The 18,182-nt window shown below is 46.3% G+C and overlaps 1 protein-coding gene across 1 annotated transcript in view; it reads left to right on the top strand.

Moving 5' to 3' along the window:
- Positions 1-18,182, top strand: part of Dnr1 (E3 ubiquitin-protein ligase defense repressor 1) — a 113,155-nt gene that overhangs the window by 63,416 nt on the left and 31,557 nt on the right. Inside the window, exon 2 of the mRNA XM_076799792.1 lies at positions 16,777-16,973. Coding sequence (XP_076655907.1) covers positions 16,777-16,973 — 197 coding nt within the window. The remainder of the gene's footprint in view (positions 1-16,776; positions 16,974-18,182) is intronic.

Below are 18,182 nucleotides of genomic sequence, written 5' to 3'. Positions count from 1 at the left end.
GGTCTAGCCACTGACATATATCGGCCAGGAGATACTATTCTTTCATCCACGCGATCTTACACTTCTCGGCGACCGAGGTTTCTCGTGCTACTGCGACATTTATCATCTAGGTCTTGGCGACATATATAGAGAAATCACTGTACTGATACAGCAAAGCTCCACAGGCCTGGGTTCACGACCCCTCACGGGGTATATCCCGCGGGAGTGGGGATAATTCTGCGACATTTATCATCTAGATCTTGGCGACATATATAGGGAAGTCACTGTACCGATATAGTGAAGCTATAGAGGCTTGGGTTCACGACCCCTCACGGGATATACCACGCGGGAGTGGGGATAATTCTGCGACATTTATCATCCAGGACCTGGCGACATATATAGAGAAATCACTGTACTAGGGATCACTGTACTAATCACTCGCCTAGGGATTTGCGACATATACAGAGTAAGGACTGTAGACAGATATTTTCATTGTTTCGAGTCGGAGACAGTCATTTTTGTTCTAAATGTCTAAAATCCGTAGTTTAGAGACGCGTCGGATGGTAAACAAGATGCGACACATTGTCGAGACAGTGCAACAAGCCGGGGAAGTTTGAAATATTATACTTGAGCCCTTAGGAGCATTTCCGTCGGTGAATTAGAGGGTTGTCGACGAGCGGAACGTGTCGCGCGTGCAAACGCACCGACCGCTGGCATGATTACGGAGAATGCGACGCAGGAACGGTTCGCGGATCATTGCGTAATTGCCATGGTGATTAGACGGGATAATTAATACACGCCGAAAGCTCGGCCGGAACGCGCGTTACCCCGTTGAATGGAATTCTCTCTGTCCCTTCCTCGCTCTTTGTGTGTGTCCATGTGTGTGTCTATGTGTGTGTCTATGTGTGTGTTTCTCATTCCGCTCCCGCCTTCGACCAGCGGGCAACTTCTATTGTTCGGATATTGCGAGGCTGGACGCGTAATTAAAGCGACCAGTCAACGATAGCAACGGCGACGGCCCCGGTTATGTCAGCGCCGTTTCCGGGTTGAATATTCGCGAAAGAGAGGAGGGTGAGTGAGAGAGGGAGGAGGAGGATAGAAACGATTTCGAAACTGTTTCGATCCAGCACTCTGATCCCCATTGAAACGCGACAGACACGTTCACGGATCTTTGACCTTCCAACGAGAATGCGAATCCTTTCGGCCGCGCGCTCGGATTATGCAAATTCGAATCCTCTTACAGCCTTGTCGGCGCGGGAATAACTTTGCAGTCTTATGAAATCGATTAATCGGCTTTCTACGAGTCAAAGGACCGTGCCCTGTAAGATCTCGGCAACCAATCTCTACTCTATCTGCCTCTCTGGCCGCTTTCGTCGGGAGATCGTGAATTCGAACTTTTCGGAGCTCCAGGAAAATTTCTAGGGATCACACGAATTTTTTAGCGGTCCCAGGAAAATTCTAGAGACCCTAGGAAGGTACAAGCAAATCTAGCAGAAATTCTGGAGATTCCAGGAAAGTGCTAATAAAGGATTCGGGTGAAATTGAGATCCTAGGAAAGCTCTAGGTGCTTCAGGAAAATTCAAGATACCTTAGGACGGTTTTGAGTGCTCTAGAAAAATTCTAGAGATTCTAGGAAGGTGCTGCAAGGTACAGGGAAAATTCTAAAAGGTCTAGAAAAATTCTAGAGACCATAGGAAGGTTCTACAAGCTGCGGGAAAATTCTACAAGTGCTAGGAAGATTCTAGAGGCTTTGGGAAAATTCTAGAGACTCTAGAAAGGTGCTACAAGATCTAGGAAAAATTCTGGATGCTCTAGAAAAATTGTGGAGGTTCTAAGAAGGTGCTAAAGGCTTCGAGAAATATTTTAGAGGCCGTAAGGAATGTTCTAGATGCTTTAGGAAAATTCTAGAGGCCATCGGAAGGTTCTATAAGCTGCGGAAAAATTCTGAAAATCCTATGAAGATTCTAGAAGCTTTGGGAAAATTCTAGAGGCTCCAGGAAGGTGCTACAAGATCTAGGAAAAATTCTAGACGCTCTCGAAAAATTCTAAATACCTTAGAAAGGTTCCAGAACTTCCAAAAAATTCTAAAAATCCTAGGAAGATTCTAGAGGGTTTGGCAAAAATTCTAGAGGTCCTAGGACGATTCTACAGGCCCTGGTGACGCGGGACTGTACGGAGCCGCTCTAAATTCCATAGCGTTGAAAATACTCGAGGGTTTCGCGGGGATACAAATGGCGGCAATGTTGATCGCGGGGCGAATTTCCTCTCGCGTGAAATACAGCGAGCATGTTGCGGCAGCCAGGGCGGCGTTCGCAGCCAAGAAACGAGCCGTATCGATGCACTACTAAATGCAAAGTCGATACTTATTGAACTCGGGCCGAGGGGAAACGCCAGGCGACGTCGAAGAAACGGCGGGAGGAGCGAGGAACGCTATCGTATTTCCGGTCGAGTACCTGTTTCGTCGCATAAACCAGCGCCGCCCGCCACGATCCTCGCACCTCGCTTTTCTCTCTCACCCTCGAGCTTTTCCACTTTCCCCTCTCGACTCCCTTATCGACTCCTTTTCGACTCCTTTTCACCGACCTCTTCCGCTCGGCCGTGTGTTTCGAAGCGTGCATTCACCGCCCTGCATCGTCGACCCTCGAACCGTCCGGAAAACGAACGCGGGTAAAAGAAAATGCTGCCTTCACCAACACCACGTCCTCCCCCTCCTCCTCCTCCGCCCCCGCCAACCCGGGCTGTCAACCAACCGAGATTTTCCGTTCGAAGGCCAGCGCAAAAACTAATTAGTCTCTCATTGGAGGTTCGACGGCGCCACGGCGCCTTTTCGCGCAGTTGTGTTCGAACTGCGTCGAGCACGAAAGTTTTCTTCACGCTTCGAGGCTCGAAAGTGGCTTCCTCAAGGTGCCCGGACACTCGACCCTCGACGAAGCTAACGCCTGTGACGATAGCAAATGCTGCGAACAGTTTCGCACCACCTCCGCGGTTTGCAGATGAAAGCCTCGGGTGACTATCCGTTTATAGAGTAGAACATAGCCGCCATCTTGTACACAAATATTTCCATACTCTGCGAGGATCGCGAGACAGAGATCCCTGATAATATTTTTTGACTATTCCGATTTCTCCAAAAAATGTTAAAGCTTCCAATTTTTCTGTCGCAACCCCTCGGGGGAAACATTTGTCTCCCGCGACCGCCGCCATTCCGCGGAACCGAAATATATCGGCTGTGCTGCTCAAGGTTCGCATAACGGAGCGGCCCGCTGTAAAGTTTTTGATCGACTACTCTCCTATTTTCCGAAACGAAAAAATTGTGTAAAGGTATCGGTTTCACGTCGCAACCCCTTGGGGGGACACATTCGTTCCGCGCCGGTTCTGCAGCTGCCGCGACCGCCATTTTCTCGAACCGAGAGATATTTCCATAGGGTCGTAACCGGAGAACCAGCGGAAAGTTTTCGGTAGACTCCACTGTTTCCCGAAAACTTTTTAGCCGTGGACAGTATCGAGAAATCATTTCGATTTCGAGTTCAAATGTCCGGCTCCCCGGTGTCAGGTCGTGTTATCGTTGGGACGGTCGCGGGTTCGGATAACGGAGGTTCCGGATAGGAGCGAACGGCTTAACGATCGTCTGTTCCCCAAAGCATGACCACTTCGGCACGTACCGCAGGCAGCTTTTTCGACTGCGTCGCGCGACTCGTCTCTCTCGTCATCGTACGGCCCTTTCATTCCACTTTTCCCCTTTCTTCAGCGTGCCCGTCGCTCTTTGCCGGCGGCTCGAGAGGGTCGTTAAGAGAAGCCAGGACAAGAGAAGGCAAAAAGCTCCCGGGTATGTAGCTTTTCCTCCTTTGTTTCCGAACAAAACCACTTAACCCGCGACTTCCCGCTCTCCCGGGCACCCCCGGGGACCTTCTTCCCGGTTGAATTCCTCGCGAAACAACCCGCCGCATCTACTTACAGCGATGGCCGGCGCCGAACACAGTTTCAACGTGTTCGGAAATGCATCGACTCGTATCGAACCCGCGCACATCAATCTCTCGATACGCGAGACACTGCAAGATATTTATGAGATACTGATCCCCGAGGCGTGCACCCCCATTACAAGCTTGATACGCAATCAAGACAATTTTTCTACCTTTTAATCTTTTTCTTTATTTTATTGTATGTATGGCGAGCGTTATGTTTTGTTTTATTTATTTTATTTTGTTATATTGTTATTTTTAGTTTTATTATTTTGAAAAGCGACAGTCTCTCTCTCTCTCTCTCTCTCTCTCTCTCTCTCTCTCTGTGTGTGCGTAATTAGTTGTCGGCGGTTTTGTGAGTTGAAGGAGATGTGATGTAATGGGATTGTAATCCTGAGGGGAACAATAAATGAATACATACATTCATACAATCTTTTTCTTATGCAACCTTTGCCAACGTGTCTGCGACGTTCTTCCGAGTAAAAGTAGCCCAAACACGATACAATTCCGATTACATTTAATTGATTTATCCAGGATTCCGTGGAACCTCCATTATCCGAACCAGTGGAGTCCGTATTCTCTATTGTCTGATTACGGACAGTTTGATCTAAAGGGATTTGTCGATTTTTTTACCGTGACTTCGAATTTCTCAGTGAGCCTAAATTACCCTATCTTTGAGTGCGAGGTTTCAGCTTTAATTTGAGCCCTCGATATTTCAAAAATTCCCACCGGAAAACTGCCTAATATCGACTCAAAAATCTCCTCTTAAAGTCGCATCAGTTTTGACCGAGGCGACGGGTTGCGATTTTTCGATTTTGCAACATTATTTAGAAATTTCTGTTGAGCCTAAACAACCCTATAATTAAGCTCGAGGTTTCAACTTTAATTTGAGCACTCAAACTTTCAAAAATTCCCGCCGCAACACACCCTAATATCCACTCAAATATTCCTCTTAAAGTCGCGGCTATTTCGACCGAGGCGACGGGTCGCGGTTTTTCAATTTTCCTAAATTATTTCGAAATTTCGATTGCCCCTAAATAACCTTATCACTGAGTGCGAGGTTTCAGCTTTAATTTGAGCCCTCGAACTTCCAAAAATTCCCACCGGAAATGCAAAATAAAAATAGATGTGTCGAATTGCGAACCGCCGGTGTCGACTCCTCGTGCTGAAATTACCGCGTGATGTACCATAATTATAGGTGTTTGGAATTCAAAAGAAATTTTTAATACTGAAATTAGAATCCGACAAGGGTCAGGCTCTTCGGCGAAGTACTATGGTTAGTGACGGCCGGTCAAGTAATTCGAGTAGCAAGCGAGATAAAATAGCAGGTGCAACGATCCGATCGAAACCGGCTTCCAATTTATTAGCGAGGCCATTAATCAATTATCGTAATTTCTGTCGGACAAGGAAAATCCCGTTCGCTGGTCGGACAGTTTTCTTTGGTCCCATTAAGGTAATTACATATTCCGTATCGATCGCGAAGGCGCGGCCACGACGCACGTTCGCTTAAAATACACCGCCGGTCCAGCAAAAATCAAGCGTTTGTACACATTAATTTTCTTCCGAGGATATCCGATACGATCTCTGTCCACATTATCAACGATTAATTCATTGCGAATTTATAAATCAATGGAGCGTCGGAAATTCATAAAAAAAATGCATACAGTGACAAAAATTCAGAGACCACCGTTCACAGCGCGTGACCATTTATCAAAATACGAGACCACTGTTTATCTTTCACGTTGTCGTCCGGGAGTAAAATGCAAAATAAATAACGCAAATTATTATTTACAACCATTCGCAAAAAATATTGTCGCCTTCTCTGAAGATGTGCAAAGGCACCTGCAAAATTTGAAATTGCCAGGTTGACTAGTTTCGTTCAAAAAAATTCCCAAAAATCACCTAGCCTTCGATCAAAATCTTTACCGAAGCTTCCACTCGATATAACCAAATTCTGCATGCAGATTTCGATACGGTCATTACATCCGGTTGCAAAAAATATTACTGTGTTCTCTGGATATGACAAAACACGCCTGTAAAGTTTGAAATTGCCAGGTTGACTAGTTTCGTTCAGAAAAATTCCCAAAAATCACCTAGCCTTCGATCAAAATCTTTACCGAAGCTTCCACTCGATATAACCAAATTCTGCATGCAGATTTCGATACGGTCATTACATCCGGTTGCAAAAAATATTACTGTGTTCTCTGAATATGACAAAACACGCCTGTAAAGTTTGAAATTGCCAGGTTGACTAGTTTCGTTCAGAAAAATTCCCAAAAATCACCTAGCCTTCGATCAAAATCTTTACCGAAGCTTCCACTCGATATAACCAAATTCTGCATGCAGATTTCGATACGGTCATTACATCCGGTTGCAAAAAATATTACTGTGTTCTCTGAATATGACAAAGCACGCCTATAAAGTTTGAAATTGCCAGGTTGATCAGTCTCGTAAAAAAAAATTGGTAAAAGTCGCATAGTCACAGGTTGGAACCATGTCTGGAGCTTCTGCGTCGGAGGGCTAAATTTTGCAGATTTCCGGTTGGAAAAAATATTGTTGTATTCTCTGCAGATGGAGGAACACGCCTTTAACGTTTTAAATAGCCAGATGGACTGATTCTGTTTCTAAAAATTTTGTGAGATGTAAGAGCCACGTTCGAGGAAAATGGAGGAAGGTCAACGCGTGCTGCTGCTTTGACGAGCGATCTATACTGACGGCGAGACATGTTCGCGAGCCAATTTAGAGGATGTGTAACCTGGGTCGTTACGCTGCAAGGTCGGCCTAGGAGAGGGTGGAGTAGGTGCATATAACCTAAACCTAACCGAAACCCCGGTACAACGATGTCGACCCGCCTGTTACAGATGGAGCACACGGACACGCCATCTTCCCCTCGTGGAATATCTCCGGGATCTAGGTCCTTTATCTATCCACCGCGACACGTTGCGACACAGCCTGTTGGACGCTTCCCAATTCAGCTAACCTCGAGCTACTGGGACCGTCGCGTCGACTCGCTGGTGTAAATAATTATCGCTTCCATGACCTAGTCACCGCGCTTCCATTCTGTCGCGGAAACAGGAAAAACGATTCGACGCTCTCTGGAAACTTGATTACGCTCGATCCGACACCTATTTCGCGCTACGACAACCAAATCCTCGCGTACGCTCGAGAATCCCTCTTCTCTGTCTTCCTCCACCGAAATTCTTCACATCTAATCCATCCTTTTCAACGTCCGATTCTTCATTTTCAACCCCTCGACGGTATTAGGCTTTTCTTCGAACCTTTATTCATTTCAAGATCGATTAAACATTTACTTCAACTATCGTCGATACTTTAGATCAGAGACTTCCAGAATCTGAAATTTTGTTAACCAGGTGAACAATTCTGGAAAAGTTAACACCACCTAGAAAAATTCTAAAGACTAGGAAACTTCTAGGGGCCCTACAATAATGCTAGGGGTCCTAGGAAAATTCTAGAGACTCTAGGAAGGTGCTAGAGGGCCTCGGAAATATTTCAGAGCATCTAGAAAAATTCTAAAGACTCTAGGAAGGTGCTAGAGAGCCTTGGAAATATTTCAGAGGACCTAGGAAAATTCTAGAAACTCTAGGAAGGGTCTAGGGGCTCTGGAAAAATTATGGGATATCTAGGAATATTGTACAGCATTTGGGAAACCCATAGAGGTCCTAGAAAAATTCTAGAGACTCTAGGAAAGTTCTAGAGGCTCTAGGAAAACTACTAGAGATCCTAGGAAGGTGCTAAAGGATCTAGAAAAAATTCTAGAAATTCTATGAAGGTTCTAGAGATCTCTGGAAAAATTCTAAAAATCCTTGGAAAATACTAGAGACACTTGGAAAATTCTAGAGAGCCCTGGAAAATTATAGAGACCCCTGGAAAATTCTAGATATCCCTGGAAATATTCTAGAAACCTTTGGAAAATTCTAGAGACTCCTGGAAGAATTCTAGAGATCCCCGGAAAATTCTGGAGACCCTAGGAAACACGGTCGAAAGTCGTGTTTGGTGTCAATACAATCAGAAAATCGTGACGAACGTATCACTGATGGTTTCTTCAAGAGATAATGAAAAGCAGAAAAGTTCATTCACTGAATTAGTATTGTGCCAACAAGCTGTATCTGCCAGCTGACGCGGAAAATGCGTATTTCGCGCAGACATCCGCAGTCTACTTGTCGCTATAAGTGACCAGCGTTACTTCTATGAGGGATCCACCGTCTCGCCGATCGCAGGAACGTCCAGGAAAACGGATTTCCTTCTGGAGGCATTTCCAGGACCGTCTGAACTGCGCTTTGCACGCGGATCACGAAGCGCGAGAGTGATTTGTCGCGCGTTTCCAAACCGAAACGTTTCCATCCGCGAATATTCGCCGAGCGGGAGGGAATTCCATTCCGTTGATAAATAAAACGCATAACCACGGGAGCGAATCGGAAATTATTTGCAGCGCGAAGCAACCTCGAGAAAGAAGCTCTCCCTCTCTCTCTGGCGCGAGTCCACCGAAAAAGTTTCGCGAAACAATTTCCCGACGGCGACGACGACGACTCGTCGTTCGATCCGATAAAACAGATCGACGGGAAACTTTGCCTCCGACGCCGACAGTCCCGAAGTTCCCGGTCGTCGTTCCAGCATCCGGCAAACATCGAAACACTCTTTCCCCGCAGGGAAAACTTCATCTTGTCCGAGGAATAATCGTCTAGGAGTCGCGACCATGCCCGTGAAAATGTGCCGGTCGAGTCGACTGGAATAATAGAGACGCTTCTGTGGTGTCGTGCTCGATAAAACACGACCCTCGGGAATTTTTCTCAAAAAAAAAAAAACTACCGCGTCTTTCTTCAAAAACATGTACCTAACTCAAAAGTGCATATATTTCGGTACTTGTGGTAATTTTTTTTATATCGAAAGTTTAAAAAATGGGCGACAGAGCATCTTTCGGAAAATTGTCTTCATAAAGTGCCCTTCTTCTTGAAGGCTCACGTCTACTTAACGCGATCTTCACAAATTTTTCAGGGGAAAATTAATGAGCATCTATCTTAAACAATTACCTCGTACAAAAGTACATATACCATGCTACTTATATAATTTGTTTCACAGCGGTGTCTCAAAAAATGGCGGAGTCACAGCGTGTTTCGTGTAGGCGAACGGCTCGGCACTCTAGTTTGGCCACGTCCGAGGAGAAGTGGCTCAGAGTAGCGGAGCACTTGGTCAGGGAGGAAATCGAGCTGTCCCGAGCGAAAAGCGAGCAATATCGGATCCGGACGCGAGGCTGGCCGGCAAATTTCGTTAGGATCGGCTCGTTAGGGTCGCGCGTCGCCCGGGTGGTGAATCGTCGCGGGAAACGGAAATTCCGACGGCGGAAAAAGAGAATCGAGAACGGGCCCGAGTTATTAGAAGCAGCCACGGGAATACCTTCCCGAGAATTCCGAGTTACTCGTATCCAAGAATTCCGGGTTCGTGACCAGGTATCCATGGGGGTGGCCGCCTGCGAAAGGCTGGCTCGTTGCTCGCCGCGAAACAATTTTATCCTGCGTGCCTGGTGTAGACAGCCGCGAGAATTTCGACCGGCCACGGGGAAATCCCAATATCCAGTATGTATCGTCTGTGCGCCGTATCGCCGTGCCCTGTTCGCGATGCAAATATTTAAAGAGCCGATCGTTATTGCGAACGCACGCGAGAGGCGTCGCAGAAACGCGCCGATAGGAATTACAAACACGAGCACCGGTGCACTGGCCTCTGGGAAGGCCGACTCTGTGACCGCCAGCTGTTCGATTAGCAAACTTGCGATTTATCGCCGAGTCACTTTTTGTGGTATGCTTATGCACGGTCTTGTTTCGCAGTGAAAATTAACACTTCGCCTAACTTCCTGTTAATAGAATTTTTAGTAATTGTACTGTACCAACTTATTAGAACCTTCCTTTGGGTACCTAGAATTTGTCTAGACATTCCAAGATTTTTCCTAGATCTTGTAACAGCTTCCTAGAATCTCTCGAATTTTTCCTAGATTTTTGTTTGCACCTTACTAGGGTCTCTAGAATTTTCCAAGGGCCTCTAGAACACTCCTACGATCTCTAGAATTTTCCTAGACCTTCTAAGATTTTCCTTAGATCTTGTAACAGCTTCCTAGAATCTCTCGAATTTTTCCTAGATTTATTTTTGCAGCTTATTAGGGTCTCTAGAATTTTCCAAGGGCCTCTAGAACACTCCTACGATCTCTAGAATTTTCCTAGACCTCCTGAGAATTTTCCTGGATCTTGTTGCAGCTTCTTCTAATCTCTAGAATTTTTCCTAGATTTTTTTTCACCTTACTAGGGTCTCTAGAATTTTCCAAGGGACTCTAGAACACTCCTACGATCTCTAGAATTTTCCTAGACCTTCTGAGAATTTTCCTAGATCTTGTTGCAGCTTCTTTTAATCTCTAGAATTTGTCTAGGGCACTCAGAACCTTTCTAAGGTATCTTAAATTTTCCTATAGCAGCAAGAGCTTTCCTAGGACCTCTAGAATTTTTACTCAAATCCTCCAACAGCTTCCTAGAATCTCCAGAATTTTTCCTAGATTTTCTTGCACCTTCTAGAGTCTAGAATTTTCCGAGGACCTCTAAAACATTTCTGGGATCTCTAAGAAATTTTCCTAGAGCCTCTGGAGCCTTTTATTTCTGCATTAAGAATCGCAGTCAAATGATTACACGTACAATTAAGCTCCTTTTAAAACAGTGTACAATTCTGACGTAGAACCGTTTAGGTTCGAAAATCAACTCCAGTCGAAAAATTTAGAAATTCAGACTGAAAATCGTCCGACAGTGGCAACGGAGAGAAAATCGTCGAAACGCGCCGGTAAGGAGGTATCGCCGAGGTTCTGTTCGAGACGAAAGGAGTGCGCGATTGAAATTTCACGATGGACCGAGGTAAATAAGGAAATGGCGCTTGTTCTCTTGGTCGACTTCCGGTATTCCGGTCACGTATCCGCGACGCGCGAAGCGGAGAATCCGCGCGCGGCGTAACCGCGTCTAGTATCGAAACGCGTCGGTCGGGAGAAAAGGCTTTGGGAATCTAGTTTCCGGTAAAGCCGCGGCTGCGAAACTTCGTTACCCTGTTAGACCGTAGTTTGTTCAATGGAACGGATTAAACGGGATTCCGACCGCCATTTGGATAAAAACGTACGCTCCGCCGGAATGGGAAGATGAATTTCGTGACTTCAGGAAAATTGTGGATATCACAGAGAGGTTCTAGATATTCTAGGAAAATACTGGAGATCCTAGGAAGGTGCTAAAGGATTTGGGAAAAATTTTGAATATATTGCAGAAGTTTTAGGGGCGCCGAGAATATTCTAGAATCTCTAGGAAGGGTTTCTAGAGGCTCCCGGAAAATTCTAGAGTCCCTAGCAAGGTGCTAGAGACCCTAGGAAGATGCTAGAGGCCTTCGGAAAATTCTGGAGACCCAGAGGAAGGTGTTAGAGGCGCCGGGAAAATTATGGAAATTCTAGAAAGGTTCTAGAGGCCCCCGAAAAATTCTAGAGCCCCTACGAAGGTACTAGAGGCCCGGGGAAAATTAGTCTCTAGAGAGACCCCGACGAAGGTGCTAGAGCCGGCAAAATTCTGGAAATCCTAGAAAGGTCCTAGAGGTCCCCGGAAAATTCTAGAGCCCCTAGGAGGGTGCCAGAAAATCTAGAAAAATTCTAGACGTTCTCGGAAAATTTCAGAGACTCTAGGATAGCGCCGAAGGCTGTGAGAAAATTCTGGAAACCCCTTCCAACCCCTCCAAACCCTTTCAACTATTAAATCTCCGTGAAACCCGTTACTATTTCTTGGTAAATCATATTGTTCCCATAGAAATTTCGTGTACCGTATAGTTGGTGGTGCAGGGCACTTGCACGGTGGGAATTCGCAGATGGTTTACTGGTCTGTTTGCCTGCGGTTTGGGGAAAAAAAGCATAGCCAGGAGGGACAGGTCGTTTTTCGGTGGCCGTAATCTGTCGCCGTGAGGTCCAGAAATTCGCCGTGGCCAACGCAACGGTTGATACCGTGCTCCCGCGTTTGTTGTCGGTGCCGCGGCGGATTAACGAGTTTATTTAATTCGACCCGGCACGGCAGAGATATTAATTTTCCCGGCGCGAATGCAAATTGCTTCATTTCGAGGCGGAGAGTTGTTTTCGCTGCGGCGCGTGTGCGTCACCGTGTAAAATGTGTTTGAACGCACAGGTTGCCGCTGTGCTATTGCTGTGTCGTGCGTACGGAGGAAGGCCGCCGCGCGTTCCGTTTCGTTTCCTCTCGTTTCGGCCCGTGCTCGTTTGCCCGCGACCGTGCATACACAGGCTACGTACATTAAACTTTTCCGATTACGCTGCCAGCCAAAAGCTTCCGCATACACACAAACACGTACATACAGATACAGAGAGCCGCAGAGTAAAGCCGCTCGAAATTCGTGCTGTTTTCGCGCGAAATTCCACCAGCTTTCGCTCTCTCTCTCTCTCTCTCTCTCTCTCTCTCTCTCTCTCTCTCTCTCCCAGGCCCACCCCCCCTTTCTCTCTCTGTCTACCTCTGTCTGCCCTCTCCGCTTCGTTAACGAGGATTTTTTATTCCTACGTTCTTAAATAATCATCGACCACCGAGCATACTGTCTGCGTGAATGCGCTTCCCTGCGATCTACCCGCTATCCAATCCCTGCTTAGCAGCTTAGCCTTTTTTGTTGGCTCTCTTCCGTTCGTTGTTTCTGCGAAATTTGCCAATTCCGTGGCCGCAGATAAATCCTAGAAATGTTCTACAGATTCGAGAGGCGCTCCAGAGGCTCTAGAAACATTCTAGAGTGTCTAGGAATAATTCTAGAAGGTCTAGGAAAATTTTTAGAAGTACTAAAGAAAATTCTAGAGATCCTAGGAAGGTGCTAGATCCTCTTGAAAAATTCTGGAGGTCCTTGGCCGGTGCTAAGGCATTTAGGAAAAATTCCACAGGTTCTAGGAGGGTTCTAGAGGTACTGGACAAATGTTAAATATCTTTGGCGGGTTTTAGAATTTCTAGGAAAATGATGGAGGACCCAGAGAAAATTCTAGAACTACCAGGAAAATTCTGGAGGACCCAGGGAAAATTCTGGAGGACCCAGGAAAAATTATAGAACTACCAGGAAAATTCTGGAGGACCTAGGGAAAATTCTGGAGGACCCAGGAAAAATTATAGAACTACTAGGAAAATTCTGGAGGAGCCAGAGAAAATTCTTGAACTACCAAAAAAATTCTGGAGGTCCCGGGAAAAATTCTGGAGGACCCAGGAAAAATTATAGAACTACTAGGAAAATTCTGGAGGACCTAGGGAAAATTCTAGAACTTTCAGGAAAACTCTAGAGGGTTTAGGAAAAGTTTTAATGGATCCAAGAAAAGTTCTGGAGATTCTAGGAAGGTTCTAGAGGCGTTGGGAAAATTCTAGAACTACCAGGAAAATTCTGGAGGTCTCGAGGAAAATTCTGGAGGCGCCAGAGAAAATTCTAGAACTACCAGGAAAATTCTGGAAGCGCTGGGGAAAATTCTAGAGGTCTTAGGAGGGTTCTAGAGTTTGCAGGAAAAATTGTAGGGATCCTGGGAAAATTCTAAGAAGGTTCCTAAGAAGGTTCTGCAGACGCTGGAAAAACTCTGGACGTCTTACGAGGGTTTTAGAGTCTACAGGAAAAATTGTAGGGGTTCAGGGAAAATTCTAGAGACCTGAGGAAGGTTCTAGAGTAGGTAGGAAAAATTCTATCAGCTGTGGGAAGATTCTGGAGAACTTTTGCGTTCGACTGATATTCGGCGTTTCGCGGTCGAGTTTTTCCATCTCGTCGAAATTTTTGGATATTAGCCGTGAAACCTGGATCGTCGATCGGCCTAAAGCTCCGGGCGTTCTTGCAACGGCAACGGTCCGAAAAGCGGAGGCCGTTGGATGGTGTGCGTCGCAGTTATCGGTCCATTTGCAACCGATAGGGCGTCGTGTCGTTCCGACGGGAAAAAGCGCGGAACGCGCCGTGAACGGTGAACGGTTGATCGTGCGAACGCGGCAACGTGTGCGCGTAAGACCGTTTCGAACGATTTTTCGGTGGGCCGAGCCTTTGAAACATTGATGAAACCTTTGTGACCCGGTTCGCTCGGATATTGCACGATATTCACTTTTTTTCCCTGGGCTGCATCGATAAAGTCGCGCGCGCCAAAAAAGGAAAAAAAAAAGAGCGGCCGGCCGAGCTTTAGCCGTGCGTGGATCCGTAACAAATTAAAAAGGAGAACGTCCGCGTTGTAACGCGAGAGTCGCCGGCAGAGACTCGGGACTCGGTTCGCGACACGTTCGCGACCGGAAATACCCCGAAAAATGGACGCAGGATTCCCAGCCAGCTCGACCGTTATTTGCCTCGAGCTTTTTCCCGGGGCACCGGCAAAAATCACAGTTGCAATCCGCGACGTCGTCGAATTTATCGCGGCCTCCTTCTCTTCCTCTTCTTGGTCCGCAGCTCTTCCTCTTCTCGCCGCGAATTTCCCTTATCGCGACCCGGCTGTGACCGACTTTCCGTCTTCTTCCCGAAAACCGGCAACCCGACCAGGGAACACCTAACGACTCCATCGACCGACCAACCGTGCATCCCGGTCCTCGACTTATTGTTTCGACCCCCGCCGGTCTCGCGAATCGACTGCGAAAATGGGAAATCGAAAATCGTCGATTGGTCGAACAGCTTCGGCGCACTGTGAGGTGATTCGCCCTGAAAGAGGTCAAAATTATTCTGGCCTTGTTCATAGGACTCGGATTTTAATTTTTTGTCAAAAACAAATATGTTGAGAATCAATACTCGACCTTTATTTTCTATTCGCGACATCTGTGTCAGAATGCGTGATCCAGCGGACTGATCGTTCTTTGTTTTCTCGATCATTCTGTATTCTACTCTACACGCGGAAGCATGTAATTTTATACTTAAAGTGTGATAAAGGCTATCGAAGATCCACGTCCAAATAATCCTAACGAAATACAAAAAGAAATTTTATATATTGAGTTTGTGAAGGTCTAAATAGAATAGAATAATACTAAAAAATGAGCAGCAACGACGCATCGTTGATTCTATATAGCGTTTGCGTCTCCGGAAAAATGTTTATACTTCACAGAACGGTGCAGTGTCAATTATGTTCTGTTCCGCTGGTTCAACAAAATGTTAATGCTCCCCGAGCGTCGTGCGCGCGGATCGAGCGAGGAAAGTCAGATTTCCCGTGGTTCCCCAGGAGAGAAAGGAGCGCAACATACTTGGTAATGGTGGTATAGTGTTCGGAGGAGTCCTGTCGCGCCATGGGGACCCCGGGCTAACTTTCGAAATTATTACCGGCCATTTGTTACACGGTTTGCTCGACCGCGGCAGCTGTTTTCCCGCTTTCCCGCGAATCAGTCTGCGGCTTCCGAGGGTATTAATCGGATCGAGCGTGATACTCTCGCGAGCGAAACACACACACACACGCACACATGTGCGTTTTTTTTTTCGTCGAGCGGCTATACGAATCGCGAACAAATCACCCCTCAAGACAAACTGCACCAGCGAACCCTGGGAAAAACGTTTCGATCAGTTTCCGGGACCTTTTGCTACCCCAGCTGGTCGAAAACGTCAAACTTTTGGGAAAATATACGGGGAATCCTGGAACGGTGGTCCGAAAGTACTCGTAACTTATTGCGTGGAAAAAACATTTGTCCAGATAGACTCAATGTTAACTCCATATTTTTCCCTCCAATTTTAACACTAAAGTCAGAAGGATAGAATTACTGGATCTTAGCAACGTTCTGGTGATCCTAAGAAGGTTCCAAAGGTTTTACAAAAATTCTAGAGATTCTACGGAGGTTTTAGAGGCTCCAGGGAAACTCTACAGAACCTAGGAAAAATTCTAGAGATCCCAGGACAAAATTCTAGATATCTTAGGAAGGTCCTAGGGGCTCTGGGAAAATTCTAGAGTTCCTACAAAAAATCTAGAGACCGTAGGAAGATTCTAGAGGTTCTGGGAAAATTACGGAAATCCCTAGAAGCAGGGATTTAAGGAAAACTCTAGAAGCTTTGAGAAAATTCTGGAAAATTCTAGAGACCCTAGGAAGGTTCCAGAGGCTCTGTGAACATTCTACAGACCGTAGGAAGGTTCTAGAGTCTGCAGGAAAAATTCTAGGAAAATTCTGGAGACCGTAGGAAAATTCTAGAGACTCTAGGAAAATTCTAGAGACCCTAGGAAGGTTCCAGAGACTCTGGGAAAATTCTACAGACGGTAGGAAGATTCTAGAGTCTGCAGGACAAATTCTGGGAAAGTTCTGGAGACCGTAGGAAAATTCTAGAGACTCTAGGAAAATTCTAGAGGCCCTACGAAGGTTCCAGAGGCTCTGGGAAAATTCTACAGACCTTAGGAAGGTTCTAGAGTCTGCAGGAAAAGTTATAGGAAAATTCTAGAGATCGCAGGAAAATTCTAGAGACCCTAGGAAAATGGTAGAAACCGTAAGAAAATTCTAGAGTCTGCAGGAAAAATCCTAAAAATTCTAGGAAAACTAAAGACCGTAGGAAGGTTTCAGAGTCTGCAGGAAAAATTCTGGAGATCCCAGGAAAATTCTAGATATCCTAGAAACGGGCTGAAGCATCTATAAAAATTTTCTAGAGATCCTAAAATGGTTCTAGTGGTTCTGAGAAGGTACCATAGGCTCTAAGAAGATTTTAGTTACCCTGGGAGGGTTATTGAAACTCTGAGAAAATTCTGCATATCTCTACAATTCTGTATCGCCATTACCAAAATTGCGAAGATGTGATTGGAAAGTTTGGTTTAATTATTACTCCCGTGACTCCGTTCGAATTCCATTGTTCTAATAGACTGTTTCGTTTGCAGGCGTGCGACTGTCTGGGCATCAGCAAGGAGTGCGACTATTTCGGATTGAAGTACCAGAACGCGAAAGGCGAGGAGCTCTGGCTGAACCTGAGGAATCCCATAGAAAGGCAAACCGGGGGCGGTGTTGCACCCCTGAGGTTCGCGTTGAGGGTGAAATTTTGGGTACCGCCTCACCTGTTGCTGCAAGAAGCCACCAGGTAAGAGCAGAACTCCTATCACCACCTTGGCACTCGGCAGACAGACTCCAACACGAAATTGTAGCTATCGCGTGCCTAACTTCCCAGCGTGGAGTAATCGTTCCTCGATCCTTCGGGGATCAAACTCCACGAAGCAATCCCCTAAATCGAAAACCATTTCTTTGTTCAACAATGCTGATAAGCCCGGAACGACGCGGTCATTCTCAAATTCTTTCCAGTTTTCTGGTTTATCTATTCGGTACAGCCGAAATGTTATTGACGTCACGATCGAATAGTCGCGGAACAAATTTCCACGAAGTTTTCCACGATATTCGAAAGCAAAAAATTGACCGAATTTCCACCGAGGAGGGAAAATCGGCGGAAAGATGAAAATGAACGGTGGAACTTTTGCTGAAGCGCCGTTTTCACAGAGATATTCGACACGGGTTTTTTTTTCCAACTGTCGATATTCGCGTCGCAGGGGCGAGAATATTTCCCCGGTGTTTGAAAAAAACTATTCGAACGAATATCCGTGGAGCACTAACAGAGCTCGAGGAACGCTGCGAGCTGACAAAGAGTGTACCCACCGCCGAACAATACGCGATACAATCAAATGATTCGTCGATTTATTTTCTCGGTGCTGATCAGCCGAAACCCCTTGATGCTCGCGAATGGTCAACAAACTCGACAAAGCGTTCGAGAGAGGATCCGAGGAGGGACGAGTTCGCAATCTGCAAATTTTCCCGGAGGTTCGCCGAGCAATTTTCGCGGAGGAAGGTTGTTTCGTGGTTCTTTTCGGAATTTCTGTGATACAGGAAGCTTATTACGGGACACCCCGTGCATTCAGCGATCATATTATGCGGTGCAATCAGCGCGACCGTACTTCGATCGTGGCATGCAATTTTGTACGTGCTCGTTCGGCGATTCGAAGAGGGAATCTCTCTCTCTCTCTCTTTCTCTCCGACGATCGATCAATCGCGTACTCGACGAATCTAGTCGATTCCCAGCGCCACGCTCTCGAGGTTAGGGAGGATTCTTTCCGCGGGAACGATTTTCAATTCGACCAGAGAGCCCGGGCTTCGACCATCCTCTGCCTCGTTCCCCCGAATCGAAATGTTTCTCGTCTCCGACGCGACTCTCGCGCGAGTAAGAAACTCTCGAGAGCCGTGCCCGATCGAGCCCTCGATATTCCCGGATCTCGGAAAGAAAGACTAAAAATCTCGAGACGAG

The sequence above is a fragment of the Halictus rubicundus genome, chromosome 13 (assembly GCF_050948215.1).
Source record: "Halictus rubicundus isolate RS-2024b chromosome 13, iyHalRubi1_principal, whole genome shotgun sequence".
Taxonomy (NCBI): Eukaryota; Metazoa; Arthropoda; class Insecta; order Hymenoptera; family Halictidae; genus Halictus; species Halictus rubicundus.
This window is presented reverse-complemented; position numbering and strand designations above follow the sequence as displayed.